Source organism: Chamaea fasciata, unplaced genomic scaffold (assembly GCF_029207755.1).
Source record: "Chamaea fasciata isolate MVZ Bird 193981 ecotype frontalis unplaced genomic scaffold, bChaFas1.0.hap1 SCAF_35, whole genome shotgun sequence".
NCBI lineage: Eukaryota > Metazoa > Chordata > Aves > Passeriformes > Sylviidae > Chamaea > Chamaea fasciata.
The window spans coordinates 454579-473489 of NW_027094120.1; the positions used below are offsets into that span (position 1 = coordinate 454579).

At 53.3% G+C, this 18911-nt stretch overlaps 1 protein-coding gene and 1 pseudogene across 1 annotated transcript; one reads left to right on the top strand and one right to left on the bottom strand.

Moving 5' to 3' along the window:
- Positions 1–547: 547 nt before the first annotated feature.
- Positions 548–18911, bottom strand: part of LOC136303461 (olfactory receptor 14C36-like) — a 32104-nt pseudogene continuing 13740 nt past the window's right edge.
- On the top strand, positions 7370–16420 carry LOC136303469 (olfactory receptor 14A16-like). The gene is made up of 2 exons (XM_066207132.1): positions 7370–7384; positions 15485–16420. The coding sequence occupies exon 2, from the start codon at positions 15488–15490 to the stop codon at positions 16418–16420; it is 933 nt and encodes a 310-aa protein (XP_066063229.1). The 5' UTR covers positions 7370–7384; positions 15485–15487.

The window sequence follows — 18911 nt, forward strand, 5'->3', positions numbered from 1 at the left end:
GGCTGGGTCCTGCACTTGGGCCACAACAACCCCTGCAGTGCTACAGGCTGGGGACAGAGCGGCTGGACAGTGGCCAGGCAGAAACGGACCTGAGGGGACTGCTGGACAGCAGGCTGGACATGAGGCAGCAGTGTGCCCAGGTGGCCAAGAAGGCCAATGGCTCCTGGCCTGGATCAGGAATGGTGTGGCCAGCTGGGGCAGAGCTGCTGTGCCATCACTGATCTGTCCCCAGTTAGCACACAGACATTGCTGCTGCAGCTCCAGAGAATGAAACAAAAGGGGGATCTCCAGGGAAGACTTTGCTGGGAGATCCTTTACTTCATTTAGAGCGACTGAGAGCACAGTTCCTCATTGACGCAGTCTGGGGCCACAGCGAAGAAGAAGAGAATCAAAAAGAGAAGAGGCACAAACAATGGCCTTTCTATGTGGACAATGTTGAAAAACAAGAACACAGGAAAACAAAACAAAAAAAACCCCACAACCAAACAAAAAAGAACTATCAAAGATGACTTTTATTATATTCGATTTTCAGAAACCTGCCTATAGTTTAGTGTTTGTGAAATTGTCCAGTGATCAGTGTCCACACTGCAGCCTTGAGCTCCTGGTTCCTCAGGCTGTAGATGACGGGGTTCAGGGCTGGAGACACCACTGAGTACAGAACTGACAATGCCAGATCCAGGGATGGGGAGGAGATGGAGGGGGGCTTCAGGTATACAAAAAATGAGGTGCTGAGGAACAGGGAGACCACAGCCAGGTGAGGGAGGCAGGTGGAAAAGGCTTTGTGCCGTCCCTGCTCAGAGGCAATCCTCAGCACAGCTCTGAAGATCTGCACATAGGAGAAAACAATGAAAATGAAACAGCCAAAAGCTAAACAGACACCAACCACAATAACCCAAAGTTCCCTTAAATTTGGAGTGTGAGCAGGAAAGCTTAAGGATGTGTGGGATTTCACAGAAGAACTGGCCCAGGACATTGCCATGGCACAGGGGCAGGGAAAATGTATTGGCTGTGTTCAGCAGAGCATAGAGAAAGGCACTGGCCCAGGCAGCTGCTGCCATGTGGGCACAAGCTCTGCTGCCCAGGAGGGTCCCATAGTGCAGGGGTTTGCAGATGGACACGTAGCGGTCGTAGCACATGATGGTCAGGAGGGAATACTCTGCTGAAATGAAAAACACAAACAGAAAGAGCTGTGCAGCACATCCTGCATAGGAGATGGTCCTGGTGTCCCAGAGGGAATTGTGCATGGCTTTGGGGACAGTGGTGAGGATGGAGCCCAGGTCGGTGAGGGCCAGGTTGAGCAGGAAGAAGAACATGGGGCTGTGCAGGTGGTGGCCGCAGGCTACGGCGCTGATGACGAGGCCGTTGCCCAGGAGGGCAGCCAGGGAGATGCCCAGGAAGAGGCAGAAGTGCAGGAGCTGCAGCTGCCGCGTGTCTGCCAATGCCAGCAGGAGGAAGTGGCTGATGGAGCTGCTGTTGGACATTTGCTGTGTCTGGACATGCCAACCTGCAGAAGGAGGAAAGACAGTGATATTTGAGGGGAGATTTCTCACAGAAAAGTCAAAGCCAATTCCCATAGACCATTCTCTGCCACTTAATACCACTCTTTTGTCTATATCTGGGAGATCTTCCTTCACCTTGGTTGCTGAAGCCCTGATTGCTGCTGGCCATTGTTCAGTGGGGAGCCAGACCCTGACCTGCAGGACACCTGGGAGTCTGCCCTGACCCCCAGTCAGTGCAGGGGAACAGTGAGGGCAGGGGCCAGTCCTGGTGTTTGAACTTGAACAAAGAATCTCCTGCTAATGCACGGGAGCTGCCAGAGCATGGGAGGGGATTGCAGGAGGCAGAAAGAGAGATTCTTCTGAACCTGGGGACAACAGAGAGTCCAGTGAGGTAGGAGGATTGTCTGAGCCTTAGTGCAGACTGAGGGGAGCTCCTTTGTTCCTGTGACCTGTTCCCAGCTGCCTGGATTTGCACCTTTCTGAGCTCCAATCCTGTGCTATCCTAGAAAGCCAGGAGACACTGCTGAGAGCAGAGGGATCCCTGGCACACAAAGTGACCCCTGCCTTTCCCTAAATCAGGGAGATTCGGCTCATTCCCAGCCTGCCCTGCCCAGAGCTCCCCGGGGCAGAGGGAGCTGGGACACCCCATTGCTGTGCTCAGCCTGCACAGGAGGAGCCCAAGGGCTGGGCCTGAGCCTGCAGCTGGAACTGCCATTCCCAGAGAGCCCATCAGCAATGCCAGCAGCACCTGGGCAAGGCAAGGAGAGAGAGAGCCGGGCCCTGAGGAAAAGCCTTTCCCTGCCCAGCCCTGCACAGCCCCTCCCAGGCAGCAGCAATGCAGGACAGTGGCCCTCAGGCCCTGGTCAGCAGGGAATGGGCACATGGCAGGAGAGATGCCCTGCATCTCTGGGGCTGCTCTGCCGGCCCAGGAGGGGACTGAGGGCCCCGAGCCCCCGGGCTGAGGGCTGTGCTGGCTGGGAGGGGACACAAGAGCTGTGCTGCTCAGGGCAGTGTGTGCCCTGCAGGGCAGGGCCGGCAGGTGCCACATGTCCCCTGCAGCAGGGCTTCCCTCAGCACTGCCTCCCTCCCTCCCTGCCCACGGCTCTGCTGCTGGAGCTGTCCCAGCCCGAGCTGTTCCTGTGGCCCCGGGCTCCTTCCCTGCCAGAGCTGCCAGAGCCCAGCCCAGTCCTGGGCCAGCTCTGCCCTGCAGCTGCTCGGAGCTGCAGGATTAAAGAGCAGCTCCCCCAGGCCTGGGCACCATGGAAAGGTGATGCTGGATGGATCTGGAGGCTGGGGAAGTGGAGGCACTTGCTGAGGTTCCCAGGAATCCTCATCCTGATGCTTTAAGAGCCTCAGCCCTTGCTCTGCCCTGCACAGCTGAGTTTCCATTGCTGCCAAGTTGAGTCAGGGAAAAATGGGAGTACAAATTCAGGAAAGCAGAAACACAAGCAGGAAACTCCTTCCCTGAACGAGCTCATGAAAAGTCCCCTCAGAAATTACCTGGGCATGAGCTGGAGCTCTGAGCAGCCCTGGCACACATAGCACCCTCTCCACAGCAGCAGGACCTACCCTGGCAGGAGTCACTCACTGCACCCACAGCTCCCCTCCAGCATCCATGGGAGCTGCCAGGCAGGCTGAGAGCTGCCCCTGGCAGGTGACAGATCCCCCGGCCTGGCCAAGAGCCCTCAGGGCTGCAGCACCTGCTCTGCACGACAGCCCTGGGCACCCCTGGCTGCAGCCCCAGCTTCAGCCCCTGCAGCCGTCCCTGGCAGCAGGAGCCGTCCTGCCCTGTCCCTCTGACGGTGCCCAGGGCAGCCCCGCTCTGGAGCACATCCTCCCCCAAAGCAGAAAGGGCAGCAGAGCCATCCTTACAGTGCTGTCAGTCCTGTCCTGGGTCAGCTTTAGGAGATCCCTGCAGCCAGAGACTGACTGTGTCTGAAGTGGTGAACATTTCTTCACAAAGAAGCTCAGAATTTTTAAAAGTTGTGAAGATTTTTCCGTGAATTATCTCAGAATTGTCCTTCCAGTTGCTTTCAGCCTCTGTCTGCTTCACAGCTCTCAGGTGCCTGCAGGCAGTGCCCTCAGCCCTGCTGGGCTGGTAGAGGAGCTGCTTCTGAGGAGAAATGTCTTTTAAAATCTCTTCTTGGTTGCCAGGAGGTGCCTCTGTTTCAGGAGCCCGGCCCAGCTCAGCAGCACAGACAAAGTACCAGGATTTTAATGACCCTCTTGGGGCTTTGGTGGTGTTTATATCAGACTCAGTCCCTAAGAGAGTGTTTAAAAAACTTTCTGAGAACTCCTAATCAGATTGAAACTCCAAAGTTTCTTGAAGTTTTAATGGGTCCACTGAGGGACACAACTGAGAAAGTGTCCCCAGGTTCCAGTTACAGAACACTGCAGGCACTGATGACAGGTGGGGACAAACAAGGCAAAGGTGTCTGTGATGCTGAGCAAACCTGCATGTGTTTCTGGAATGCAAAGGGCCAAGGCCCGAGCCCCAGCACCTGCCAAGGCACATCCTGTCCCTCCCTCAGTGCTCAGGGCTCTTCCCGGCCCACTGGGATGTGGGGATGTGCAATGCCAAGGGCAGCAGCATGGGGCGGCCCCTGCCAGGCTGCTGAGCAGGGACAAGGAGGCAATGAGGCCCCAGGCCTGCAAGGGTCACTTGTCTCCTCCTCATGGCTCAGGCCCAGGCCCAGCAGCCATGGCCAAAGTGCTGCAGGAGTTGGCTCTGTCAGGGCCTTGCAGCTGCTGCCCATCCCTGTGCCCTGTGCAGCCCAGGCTGTCCTACGGTGTCCGTGCCCTGCGCCTCTGTCCCTGCAGGCTGTCGTCATCCCCCGGCTGCCCCACCTGGCTGGGCCCTTCCTTTGCTGACAGCTCTGCGTCCTGCCTGCCTCTGCCTGGCCACACAGAGCCTTGGGCTGCTCCAGACTCCTTCGGGGGGACATGTTGCACCACAGCCCTGCCCTGGGATGGAAATTCCTTCATTTTTGTTCCCAGTCTGGGCTCCCCCAGGTGCCCATGGCATTATTTTTTCCTTTCTCTGGCTGTTCTCTATGATGTCAAAAGGATCCACCATCTCTGAAACCACCCTTCAAGCACTCCCAGGGCTCTCATCCCCTGTCCCCAGACTCCACTCCAATGAGCACTGAGCTCCTTCATCCCTAGATTGTGGCCTTGTGCTTGACGCCATGGGCACCTGGACAAGAACGGTTCTTTTCTATAGAAAGGAAACCCAGGCTTTTGAAGGCAGATGAGAGGCACTCACCTGAGGCCAAAGCAAACCAGACCTGTCTGTCCTTGCAGTTTTGTCTGAAAGGAGCCCTTGATTATATGTGGAGTTTTGGAGGTGGGATTCCATTTCAGCTATTGGTGCCAGGACTGGAATGACAGTTCTTCTAAACAAAAAGGAATGGACAGAGCCCCAGTGTTTCAAAGGCTGATTAGATGCAGCCCCAAGGAAGCCAACACCAGCAAGACCTGTTTGTCATGGAAGCTTTTGTCTGGTAGCAATCCTTGGATAGATGGAGTTTAGGAGGCCAAATCCCAGCTTTGTCCATGGATGTCAGGACAGGAAGGGCAGTTCTTTTCCACAGGAAAGAAAGTAGGGAGCCCCAGTGTTTCAAAGGCAGGTGAGAGCTGGCCCTCAGGAAGCCAAGGGAACCCAGACTGTCCTTGCAGCTTTTGTCTGGGAGCTATCCTTGGATAGAAGGAGTTTTGGAGGCAGGTTCCCAGTTTTTGTTGTTGTTGCTGCTGCTGCTGTTGTTATTGTTGTTTTCCCTTTGTGCTGCAACCCTATTTGATGCCAGCCGAGCCTCTCTCCAGATGGGCATCTCTGATCATTGCAGTGAAGCAATGCAGGCAGTTCAGGAGGTGGTGATGACCATTTCAGGATGACTCTCTCCAGTTCAAGCCCTGAGTGGGAGTCAGAATAAAAACTCTATCAAACCTCAACTCCATTGGAAGATTCCCTTCCTTGTCACCCTGTGCATAAAATCTACATTACCTTTCTGAATTGTCCATTGTTTTTTCAAGATGGAAAATCCTGTTGATGGTGATTTTGGTATGGTTAGGAATTGGGGAATGGTCTCCTTCTAATGCCAACATGATTTCTGCTTTTCTATTTCCTTCATATATATTCCTAGCTCTGTAGACTACTGTTGTATAGTTATATAGTTCCTAGGTAACTTCAGTACTTTTCCTCCTCTGATAGGCAGAAAGACAAAACACGTTCCAAAGGCTCCTATCTTATCTTGCCTCCTCTGGGAGCCAAGGTTGAAACAGCAGTACTGATAGGCAGTACAGCTAGGAGCAAGAAAGAGGGGCTCCAGAGGAGGTGGGAGCAAAGCAGGAATATTTCCTCATTATTTGTGCTTCTAATTGGGAATTCTTGTCAATTACGCTAATGTTCCACACTTGTAAAAACCACATTTGCCCTATGTGGGGCGGGTGTTTTTCCATATCTGCCCCTGGAGGCCTCCAGTTAAAGGCCAGATTTGACATTACCTGCTACAGTAATGTCGCAAAAGTGTGTTGTTTTATTTTTCAGTCATTAGGGCACCACTTCCTCCACACTGCGGTGCCTTTGGAATATGGCCCATCTGCCCTTGTTTGCACAGCTGTGGTACTTCTACATGAGGCAGAAAACGCATTTCCAGCCAAAAGGCCACAAGGAGTGGGGCAGCCAGAGCATTCTGTGCAGTTACAGGCCTGCAGCTGTGACTCGAGAGGGTTTTGGTTGCTGCCTGGTGTGGCAGGTGCGTCTCCTCTGTGACTGCCTCTCCTCGTGGCTGCCCATGGATAGCAGGTACAGGGTTCTGCAAGGGGAATGGAACAGGTTGGTGACATCTGCTGGCAAGAGAGTGCAGTGGAAAATGTTGGGGAAATGTTTGACCGTAACAAACTGTGAATTCCTTAAGCTTTACCAGACAGTTGTTAGTCCTGTATTCCCTCCTAGCAGTGCAAGTGTTTATCTTAGGTGGGAGAAAAAAGAGAGTGGACCTGCTGGAAAGATAGCTTCAATGTATTTAAGGGGAAGAAATTTGTTTTCAGAGGCTCTTGACCATCAAAGGAGAATTTGAGGCATGAGATCTTTCCCAAATGACCACCAGAGACTTTTAAAGCGACCTCTATTCTGATGCAATTAATTTTGTGGAAGTGATTTAATATATGAAACTATGTGCAGGGGATTGGGGTGATGCCTCTGAGGGCCATCCTGCTGTCGTGTCTGTCACAGCCGTTCTGAAGGACATTTCTTGGTATCTTGAATCTCAACTGCTGCCCTGGACAATGGAAGTAGTCCATTGGCCTTTTGGCCAGCAGTCATCCAAACTGATTCCTGCTGGCCTCTTCCTGCTCTCCTTGTTTCATGAGGTGTTTTAACAGTGGAACATTGTGTCCAAGATGGAGGATGGAAACAAGCTGTCTGTAGCCCTTGTAAATCTCTTCTTTCCCTTTGCTCACAGCTGATGACTCTTGGCTAACAGGGACAAGCTGTAGTCTCTGACTGCTTTGTTCTGTTTGACTCGAGGTGGAAGAGTTGACGTCTCGCCAGGCAGCCTGCAAAGGCTTCCAGCAAATGGCTGAGGAGGAGGAGCCCCAGGATCGGTGTGAGCCACAGGAACTGTCTCCACCAGAAGTGCTGCCGGTTGAGCATGACCTGAACGTGGTGGAGGACAAGAGCACTCCGTGGGAGGAGGTAGAACATTTGAACAAGGAACTGAAAGAGTGTCTGCAGCCCTTGGAGGAGGAAAAGAGCCCTTGGGAGGAAGTGGAATATGGTCCTAGTGGCAGTCCTCCTTCAGAAAATCCCTGAAAATGGAAGATGAATCTGGCCATGAACTCCAGTAACACCAGCCTCTGGCTTTGAGCCATCCAGTCAAAGGGAAGTGGACGTGGAAAAAATCCATTTGAAGAGTCCTGTGTCTGGCAGACTGACAGCATCTTCCTAAGGGCTGGCATTTGGAATGGCATCTCAGGGTCATCTCTGCCAGCCACCTTTCTGAACCAAACTCATTTCTTCTCCCAGATCTACACAGGCTCTTGCACCAAACCAGCTGCAGCAGGAGCATTGTGTCAAGGAGCCTTTGCTCCCCAAGCTGAGATGGTGATCCCGGGCAGTCGGTTCATCTCCTGCGCTGACACAGCTGCTGCTCAGCAACAGCAGATCGAGGAGGACTCCCTGGAGCTACTGAGTATGTCTTGTGTATTTGTTGTCTGGAGGATAGCGTATTGTGTGCACGTGGCAGCGTAGCTGGACCAAATGTTCCTCCTCAGTTTGATATCACAGGGACATTTAGGATTCCCCAGAGGAACTTCTGGAGAAAATCAGTCTCTTCTGGCCATTTCTGCTTCAGAGCTGTCGGTCTGGTTGTTTTGTTGTTGTTACCCAGCTGACCACAAAGTTTTCAGAGCCCCAGCAATGGGGCTGCCTTTTTAGGTATCTCCTGGAAGCTGGGATCTCTGCTTCAAAGTCAGCATCTTGAATTTTGTTTTCCTCAGGGACAATTGTGAGCATGGAAAATCCCATGACAAAATCCATCAAAGTCAAAAATATCGGCAGCGGGTGAGTCCAACCACAAAACCATGGGCCAGGTGTTTTCCTGGTAGAATATCTATCAAGTCTGAAGTCAGGCAAGCTGCAAAAATGTTCAGATACTGAGGATAGATTGTCCCATCTCTCAGTACCAGTCAGAATTTGTAAGCGTGGCCAGAAGGCATTGTCAAATTGTCAAATGGTCACACTGCCAAGGTCTTGCCTGCAGTAGGCAACAGGACCTGGTAGATCTCCTGGTCTCTCAAGCGTGGGACATCTCTGTGTTTATTTCCTTAGCATTTTTGTATATCTATAATCAGCTGGCCACACGTACAGAGGGAGAAGAATCTTGCTTGCTTGAAAGAGAAACCTACCCCTTATCATAGCTTTCTTTCCAAGAGTTTGCTGAAGGAAATAGTCCATGGTCAGGATTAGAACTGCATAATTTAGAGACTGAAACCCGAGAAGAAAGAAGAAACTCTCTTTCTGAGCTGAGGCAGTCATCCTCAATGCTTCAGGCCCAGTGGCCATGCACTTGAGAGCAAAATGCCTCATCTGCCTTCTGACAGAGCCCTTCTGCATCCTGCAGGTTTTAGGCATTTCCAGCAGAGATCTCCAGTCTGGGCTGGCTTGCACTCCAAGATCTAAACGCTTTCTCCTTTCTTTGTGGCTCTTTTGTTTCTCGGACTTTTGGAGAGGTTTGTAAAGCACTCAACACTGCCACAGGAGGAGAGATAAATGCCAACAGCCCCCACAGACTCTGCTTCTCTCAGGGGCTTTCCTCTCCAGTGTCAGCTGTGGCTGCAGCTTTGGGTAGAGCTGTGTTGAAAAGACACAAGTAGCACAGACTTGTGGCAGCCTGCAAATTGCATTTGGGACAGTCTTCGTCCTTCTCAGGTGCCAGAAGGAAGGCAAGGAGGGTAGTGGTTCCTTTCACAGAAGGATTCGCTCACTTGCTGAATTGCTAAAACAAAGGTGGTGCCTCCTCGAGCATCTCCCTGCTCTTTAGGGCTACAGCTTGAGTCCTGAATTTTAATTTCTGCCTGCCAGCAAATACATCTGAATGATATTTGTGGGAGCTCAGTACCTCTGAACGACAGAACCAATAGGACTTCTGCAGAAGCCATTTCATATTTACATTACACTATGTTTATAGATTGTAAGACCACTGTTCACACCTTCATGCCTTTCTTGATTGGTTCGTCTGCTTTGTTGGCTCAGCACACGTCCCTTAGGCAATTTGATTGGCTATAATTCCGAGCCTTCATGGCCTCTAGCTCATTCTTCTTGTCCTGGTATTCAATTTCCCAGGCTCCTCTTCTTTTTAGACCAGTTTGTGTCTCTGTGGCATTGATACATTCCCAAAGAGCTGCTACTTGTAACTAATATCTCTAGGTGGTAGTTGGGCTTGAGCACTTTGTATTCCAAGTTATGCAGATACATTGCTGCAGATACATTGCTACAGTTAGTGGTAGCTCCTCAGCCACCTGCAGTGCTGATGGCTCTCTCTTCTGCTGGAGAAGAGGCCAAAGAGGAGCAAAATGAGCAAAGTTACCACAACCCTACAGCTGTGGTGACAGCAGAGTCAGATTTTCCTGAGATAGTAAATGCCAATTCTGGAGGGTGCTGTCTTTAGTGCAAGGCAGAGGTGCAAGTTTCTGCCCAGCCAGCACTTGCTGCTGCTGGCTAAAGATCCTGAGTGCTGCAATCCTGCCAGGACCTAGCATTTGCCCCAGCCAGTGACAGCTGGGAAATGGTCTTTGATCTGCCATGTTGAGGCACCAAAGGGCTGGTGCTCCAGGTGAGCATCTGGCTCAGTGAAGCTCTATGTCTTGGCTTCTGCAGCACTCTAGCCCAAGGGTGCATGGGCTCCTTCTGGAGGTCACAAGGTTTTGTTTGTGTTTTTTTTCCCATTGGGGACCTGTGTTTGGCTGGTGGAAGTGTTCTGCATTTTTCTTGAGTCCTTCTTCACTTCCACAGAGACATCAGGCTTTTGATAAGTCCCAGCTATTCCTTCTGTCCTCCATAACCAAAGCTGTGCCATACCACAGGTGGTGCCTTCAAAGTGACTCCAGTTCCAGCCTAGACCTCTCCTCTTCCAGACGACTCCTTCCCCAACACGCCCAGCAACACCAACCCCAGCTCAACACCCTGCCAAGACCCGCAGCTGTCCCCATCCCTCCGCAGAGCTTTCCCACCCCCTGGTTCCCTGCACGTGCCGTGGCATGGCACTCAGGAGGATGTGCTCCAAGGCCTTCCCCGGCAGCAAGCTCAGGCTGCCAGGCCTACGGTTCCTGGATCATCCTTCCCACCCACCCTTCCCGTGCTCGGCTGTTCCATTTGCGCTCAACTCGGACTTGTCCGCTTAAGCAGGACTGCTGGTAAAGGATGGAGAGCAGCCTGGCAAGCTCCTTCTCCAGCTCCCTCTTTACTCTCGAGGCAGGTAGAACATGCCACAGGAAAGCAAGCAGTGCCAAAAGACTTGGGCCAGCATCAGGCACATTTAGGAACCAAACAAGGCCTTTGTTTGATGTAAGGAAGCACAGGCAATTCACAGAAGGAAAGAGTACTTAGCACAGATATCCAGAAGTACTTAGCACCAGTTCACATAAGAAAAACCTAGAAGCCTAACTTGACAAGAAAGTGACTTGACAAAAAGCTTTAGACATAGCCTTGGGGAAGACCTAAGGGCGGCTACAGAATCAGCCCTGTGCAGGGAAGGGGTGAGGAAGATGAGCTGCTTTGGTGCGCTGAGACTCCTCCTGGCCAGCAGGTGGACATTAGCTTCAAGTCTAGGATTCTGACGCAATGTGTTTCTTTCTAAGCCCCTGCCTATGGAATCACCTCAGCAGTCTAAAGACGGAAGGTATTTTTGATAGAATTCCTACAGAAAGCCACTGCAATTTGGACGTGGCAAAGAAGCCTTGTGGTGGGGTGCAGAGCCATAACCTCCTGCCAATCAAAGAGCTTTTGGTGGACAATGCATTTGTCTGCTGATTTCTTTGAATTCTAGAGACCTCTCAGGACTGCTCGATCCTGAGGGAACGCCCTTGGCCTTGACCTGTAGGCACCCGCACCGGCTTCAAATCAGCTCCCTCAGCTTCCAGGACCTCTCTTGGCCGGCATCCTGATGGGGATACGGGACTGCTGCGATGCACTGCTGGGACCCGGCAGGACAGGACCGGCTGTCTCGTGTCCATGTAGCAGCACCCCCTGACACAGCCTGGGTCATCCTGAAAGCGGACAACGCTCACGTGTCTGCGGAGAGGGGCAATGTCCTGGGTTGAAGTCTATTCTATCACTATCTTCATGAACTGTTGAAACCAGGTGAGGCAGTGCTCCCTGCCTCCTCCACTCTGGCTTATCTTCTGTTAATGGGCCCATCAGCACCTTTGCTGCGCAGCTCACAGATGACCCCCTCCTGGACTACCTGCTGTTAATGGGCCCATCAGGCCTTATCACATGACTCACTATCCCATTGTGAGATGCTCCGCCCAGAGGGAGGAACCAAGCATTCCAGCCTGGATATAAGCTGAGACCCTGATGGTTTGTGGGCCCCACTCCAGTATCTGGCACTTGGACATCCCTCAGTACCACAGCAGAGAGAGCTGCCTTGTCCCAGAGAGTTGTTGGCAATCAAGGGTTTAGGAAAATTCCACAGGCTTTGGGGATCAGCTACAGGGCACATCCAAAACTTGTCCTGACCAGCAAATAGTGTAAATGCTTTTTATACATTATGATATTGTTTTTATCCTTCTTTCTCTCTGTTTTCTTATGCCTGTTCCTCATAAAACCACTTTGATCTCTGAATCCTTTCCGTTCCTCTGTTCTTTTCTCAGACATCCCATGGGAAATCTTGCACAGGCTCCAAATGCCCTTTGTGGATGCTTATCATGTGTCTCAGAACCCCCCCATGCTCAACTGGCAAGGTCATGCAGGAAAGCTCTGCCATAGACTCCCTTGGTGAGTCTTTCAGGAAGAAGTGTCAGAACTTTCCTTGAAGTAATTTTTTTTTTTTTTTTTAATTAGAATGGCCCAAAAATATCCTCTACTGCACTGTCCCTGCTATGGGAAGGCACAGCTACCACTGGACCAGGGTGCAGGATGCTAATATCTCCTGACTTTGAACATCTTTGGGATGGGACATCCACTCCCACTGACAACCTGTTTTTCTGTCTTGTCAACCTACCATAAAATATTTTGTCCTTATATCAAATCTAAATTTATCCTTGTCCATTTTAAAGGCATTCCCCTTCCTCTGCCACTAAAGGCCTAAAAATAAACAGAGTCTTTCTTGGGTTATGTATGATCACAATGTTTTAATCTGAAAAGACCTTGGAGGACACAAAAGACACCCAAGATGAAATTTGGAGGCCTTAAGCACATGACTCATATAGAGAATGAGGGCCCAGGGCTCAGTGGTGTGAAAACTGAGAATAGAAAAAGAGTAGCCTGGCAGGAATTGAAAGGTGGTTTCAAAAATATTAGAGCTCTTCTTCAGAGCAGAAAATAGCTTCAAAAATAAAGAATGATACCAAGGGCAGCAGTGGAGGACCAGACTGGACACAGAGGGAGAGGAATTTCTGTCCCAGGGCAGGGCTGTGCTGCAACACGTCCCCCAGAAAGAGTCTGGAGCAGCCCAAGGCTCTGTGTGGCCAGGCAGAGGCAGGCAGGACGCAGAGCTGTCAGCAAAGGAAGGGCCCAGCCAGGTGGGGCAGCCGGGGGATGACGACAGCCTGCAGGGACAGAGGCGCAGGGCACGGACACCGTAGGACAGCCTGGGCTGCACAGGGCACAGGGATGGGCAGCAGCTGCAAGGCCCTGACAGAGCCAACTCCTGCAGCACTTTGGCCATGGCTGCTGGGCCTGGGCCTGAGCCATGAGGAGGAGACAAGTGACCCTTGCAGGCCTGGGGCCTCATTGCCTCCTTGTCCCTGCTCAGCAGCCTGGCAGGGGCCGCCCCATGCTGCTGCCCTTGGCATTGCACATCCCCACATCCCAGTGGGCCGGGAAGAGCCCTGAGCACTGAGGGAGGGACAGGATGTGCCTTGGCAGGGGCTGGGGCTCGGGCCTTGGCCCTTTGCATTCCTGAAACACATGCAGGTTTGCTCAGCATCACAGACACCTTTGCCTTGTTTGTCCCCACCTGTCATCAGTGCCTACACTATTCTGCTCTAACTGGAACCTGGGGACATTTTCTCAGTCATGTCTGTCAGTGGGACCCATTAAAACTTCAAGAAACTTTGGAGTTTCAATCTGATTAGGAGTTCTCAGGAAGTTTTTTAAACACTCCCTTGGGGACTGAGTCTGATGTAAACAACACCAAAGCCCCAAGAGGGTCATTAAAATCCTGGTGCTGTGTCTGGGCTGCTGAGCTGAGCCGGGCTCCTGAAACAGAGGCACCTCCTGGCAACCAAGAAGAGCTTTAAAAAGACATTTCTCCTCAGGAGCAGCTTCACTCCCAGCCCAACAGGGCTGAGGGCACTGCCTGCAGGTACCTGAGAGCTGTGAAGCAGACAGAGGCTTAAACACCTGGAAGGAAAATTCTGAGTTTCTTTGTGAAGAAATGTTCACCACTTCAGACACAGTCAGTCTCTGGCTGCAGGGATCTCCTAAAGCTGACCCAGGACAGGACTGACAGCACTGTAAGGATGGCTCTGCTGCCCTTTCTGCTTTGGGGGAGGATGTGCTCCAGAGCGGGGCTGCCCTGGGCACCGTCAGAGGGACAGGGCAGGACGGCTCCTGCTGCCAGGGACGGCTGCAGGGGCTGAAGCTGGGGCTGCAGCCAGGGGTGCCCAGGGCTGTCGTGCAGAGCAGGTGCTGCAGCCCTGAGGGCTCTTGGCCAGGCCGGGGGATCTGTCACCTGCCAGGGGCAGCTCTCAGCCTGCCTGGCAGCTCCCATGGATGCTGGAGGGGAGCTGTGGGTGCAGTGAGTGACTCCTGCCAGGGTAGGTCCTGCTGCTGTGGAGAGGGTGCTGTGTGTGCCAGGGCTGCTCAGAGCTCCAGCTCATGCCCAGGTAATTTCTGAGGGGACTTTTCATGAGCTCATTCAGGGAAGGAGTTTCCTGCTTTTCTTTCTGCTTTCCTGAATTTGTGCTCCCATTTTTCCCTGACTCAACTTGGCAGCAATGGAAACTTATCTGTGCAGGGCAGAGCAAGGGCTGAGGCTCTTAAAGCATCAGGATGAGGATTCCTGGGAACCTCAGCAAGTGCCTCCACTTCCCCAGCCTCCAGATCCATCCAGCATCACTTTTCCATGGTGCCCAGGCCTGGGGGAGCTGCTCTTTAATCCTGCAGCTCCGAGCAGCTGCAGGGCAGAGCTGGCCCAGGGCTGGGCTGGGCTCTGGCAGCTCTGGCAGGGAAGGAGCCCGGGGCCACAGGAACAGCTCGGGCTGGGACAGCTCCAGCAGCAGAGCCGTGGGCAGGGAGGGAGGGAGGCAGTGCTGAGGGAAGCCCTGCTGCAGGGGCCATGTGGCACCTGCCGGCCCTGCCCTGCAGGGCACACACTGCCCTGAGCAGCACAGCTCTTGTGTCCCCTCCCAGCCAGCACAGCCCTCAGCCCGGGGGCTCGGGGCCCTCAGTCCCCTCCTGGGCCGGCAGAGCAGCCCCAGAGATGCAGGGCATCTCTCCTGCCATGTGCCCATTCCCTGCTGACCAGGGCCTGAGGGCCACTGTCCTGCACTGCTGCTGCCTGGGAGGGGCTGTGCAGGGCTGGGCAGGGAAAGGCTTTTCCTCAGGGCCCGGCTCTCTCTCTCCTTGCCTTGCCCAGGTGCTGCTGGCATTGCTGACGGGCTCTCTGGGAATTGCAGTTCCAGCTGCAGGCTCAGGCCCAGCCCTTGGGCTCCTCCTGTGCAGGCTGAGCACAGCAATGGGGTGTCCCAGCTCCCTCTGCCCCGGGGAGCTCTGGGCAGGGCAGGCTGGGAATGAGCCAAATCTCCCTGATTTAGGGAAAGGCAGGGGTCACTTTGTGTGTCAGGGATCCCTCTGCTCTCAGCAGTGTCTCCTGGCTTTCTAGGATAGCACAGGATTGGAGCTCAAAAACTGCAAGTCCAGGGCAGCTGGGAAGAGGTCACAGGGACAGAGCAGCTCCCCTCAGTGTGCACTAAGGCTCAGACAATCCTCCTACCTCACTGGACTCTGTTCTCCCCTGGTGCAGCAGAATGTCTCATTCTGCCACCAGCAATCCCCATTCCTTCAGCCCGGCAGCTTCCGATCCTTACGAGGAGATTCTTCGTCCAAGTTCAACCACCAGGACTCGCACCTGCCCTCACTGTTCCCCTGCACTGACTGGGGGTCAGGGCTGACTCCCAGGTGTCCTGCAGGTCAAGGTCAAGGCGAGGTGTTTAGTGGTAGGGAATGGTCTGTGAGAGAGGGCTTTAACTTTTCAGTGAGTAATCCCCCCTCAAATGTCATTGTCTTTCCTCCTTCTGTAGGTTGGCATGTCCATACACAGCAAATGTCCAACAGCAGCTCCATCAGCCACTTCCTCCTGCTGGCATTGGCAGACACGCGGCAGCTGCAGCTCCTGCACTTCTGCCTCTTCCTGGGCATCTCCCTGGCTGCCCTCCTGGGCAACGGCCTCGTCATCAGCGCCGTAGCCTGCGGCCACCACCTGCACAGCCCCATGTTCTTCTTCCTGCTCAACCTGGCCCTCACCGACCTGGGCTCCATCCTCACCACTGTCCCCAAAGCCATGCACAATTCCCTCTGGGACACCAGGACCATCTCCTATGAAGGGTGTGCTGAACAGGTGTTTTTCTTTCTCTTCTTTATGGGAGCAGAGTTTTCCCTCCTGACCATCATGTGCTACGACCGCTACGTGTCCATCTGCAAACCCCTGCACTACAGGACCCTCCTGGGCAGCAGAGCTTGTGCCCACATGACAGCAGCTGCCTGGGCCAGTGGCTTTCTCTACGCTCTGCTGCACACGGCCAATACATTTTCCCTGTCCCTGTGCCATGGCAATGCCGTGGGTCAGTTCTTCTGTGAAATCCCACACATCCTCAAGCTCTCCTGCTCACACTCCAAACTCAGGGAACTTGGACTTCTTGCTGTTAGTGTCTGTTTAGCTTCTGGTTGTTTCGTGTTCATGGTTTTCTCCTATGTGCAGATCTTCAGGGCTGTGCTGAGGATCCCCTCTGAGCGGGGTCGGCACAAAGCCTTTTCCACCTGCCTCCCTCACCTGGCTGTGGTCTCTCTCTTCCTCAGCACAGGCACATTTGCCAATCTGAAGCCCCCCTCCATCTCCTCCCCATCCCTGGATCTGGCATTGTCAGTTCTGTACTCGGTGGTGCCTCCAGCCCTGAACCCCCTCATCTACAGCCTGAGGAACCAGGAGCTCAAGGCTGCAGTGTGGACACTGATCACTGGACGATTTCAGAAACACTAAACTGCTGGCCAGTTTCTGCAATCATTTTTAATAAAAGTCATCTTTGTTAGTACTTGTTGCTTTGCTTGTTTTTTTTTTTTTTTTTTTTTTAACTGTGTTTTAATTTTCAGTGATGTTCACAAAGCAAGGCCATTGTTTGTGCCCTGACTTGTTTTGTTTGTCTCCAGATTTTCTGTGGTCAAAGACTGTGTCAGTGAGGAGCTGTGCTCTCAGTGGCTCTTAATGAACTAAAGAGTCTCCCAGCAAAGTATTCAGTGGAGATCCCCTTGTTGTTCACTTCTCTGCAGCTGCAGCAGCAATGTCTGTGTGCTAACTGGGGACAGATCAGTGATGGCACAGCAGCTCTGCCCCAGCTGGCCGCACCATTCCTGATCCAGGCCAGGAGCCATTGGCCTTCTTGGCCACCTGGGCACACTGCTGCCTCATGTCCAGCCTGCTGTCCAGCAGTCCCCTCAGGTCCCTTTCTGCCTGGCCACTGTCCAGCCGCTCTGTCCCCAGCCTGTAGCACTGCAGGGGTTGTTGTGGCCCAAGTGCAGGACCCGGCCCTTGGTCTTGTTAAACCTCCCATTGTGGGATTTGGGCCCTGGATCCAGCCTGTCCAGGGCCCTGTGCAGAGCCCTCCTACCCTCCAGCAGATCCACACTCACACCCAGCTTGGTGTCAGCTGCAAATTTGCTGATGGTGGACTCAATCCCCTCATCCAGACCATCAATGCAGATGTTGAAATCCACACTGGCTGGGTCTGATCCCTGGGCCATCCTGTGGGTGCCGTGTGATGGCACTCAAGGTGATCTGTTCCATAACCTTGCTGGGCACCGAGGTCAGGCTGACAGGCCTGGAGTTCCCCAGATCCTCCTGCCAGCCCTTCTTGGGGATGGGCTCGCATTGGCACCTCCAGTCCTCTGGGACCTCCCTGGGGAGCCAGGACTGGTGAGAAATGATGGAGAGCAGCTTGGGGAGCTCATCCACCAGCTCCCTCATCCCCCTTGGAGGGGTCCTGTCTGGTCCCAGAGACACCTGTGAGCATCTGAGTGGCTCAGCAGGTCAGCAGCTGCTTCCTCCTGGATTACAGGGGGGCTGTTCTGCTCCCTGTGCCCATCTACCAGCTCAGGAGAACACTTGTCCTGAGGACGTGTCTTATTGTTGGAAACAGAGGCAAAGAAAGGGCTAAGTACCTCAGCCCTTCCCTCAATTTAGTTACTATATTCCCCCCCAATCATATCTAATAAATAATGGAGGTTGTCTTTATGCCTCCTTTTGCCAGTAATATATTTATAAAACCATTTGTATTATCCTTTACAGAAGACACCTGGTTAAGTCCTAATTGAGCTTTCACCTCTCTAGTTTTCTTTCTGCATGACCTGACAACATCCTTCAACATTTCCTGATTTTCCTGCCCCTCTGTCCAATAGCAATGAACCCTCCTTTTTTCCCATGAGTTCCTGTTGAAGCCCCATGTCCAAGCAGGTCAGTCATTTTCCTTGCTAGCTCATATTTTGGCGCAGAGGGACAGGCTGTTCCTGCTCCTTCAAGATTTCTTTCCTGATTTGTGTCCATCTTTCCTGGACCCCTTTGTTTTAAAGGGCTGTTTCCCTTAAAAATGTCAGTACTTGATTTGGCACTCCCCAAATCTGCATCCTGAAGAGGTCAAAGTCTGCCCTCTGTAAATGCACTGCAGAATTTTGTTGATGCCCCTCCTTCTTTCACAGAATATATAAAAACTCTATAATTTCATGGTCATTGTACCCCAAACAGCTTCTGATCAGCACATCTCCCACCAGCCCTTGTCTGTTTGTGGACAGCAGGAGACAGAGCTTTCCTTGGCAGTGGGATGAGAAGGAAACCTCCCCAAAGCTTGAAAGGTTCAGTCTGGAGCTGAGCAAAAAGAAAAGTCCCTCCAGGGCAGAATTTTGGTGCAGGAGGTGTCCCAGCGTGAGGCCGGGCCGTGGCCTGGCTCTGTGTGCCAGAAGCCGGCAGCGCTGGGTGCAGGGAGCCCAGGGAGGGCACAGAAATGCTGGGCTGAGAAATGCTGGGGGGACAGCGAGATGGGCGTGTGCAGCCGGCCAGGGCACAGCAGCAGCACGCACAGGGGGCACAGCCTGCAGGACACATGGCCAAGGGCTGGGCAGGGCTGGCAGGGCCACAGGCACCCAGGCCTTTGTCCCCTGGGCTCTGCCAGCGCCTCTGCAGGCCCCACAGAAGGAACTTTCCTTTCAGGGGCTGCACTTTGCTCCTGCCCGGCCCCTCCCTGAGGAGGCTGGCAGGGCTTGCAGCTTTGTGCCATTTGTCCTCGCTGCCCCTCCCATCTCACTGCCCCACAAGCAGCCCCGAGCCACCCGGGAGGGACAGGCCCTGCTGTGCCAGGCCTGGGCTCAGGGCTTGGCCTTTCTGCTGCCTCCAACCAGCCCAGGCCTTGCTCAGCATTGCAGTTCCCTGCTCACAGCCTGCGGCTCCCTGCAATCCTGGCCTCAAGGATCTGCTCTCAGCAGTC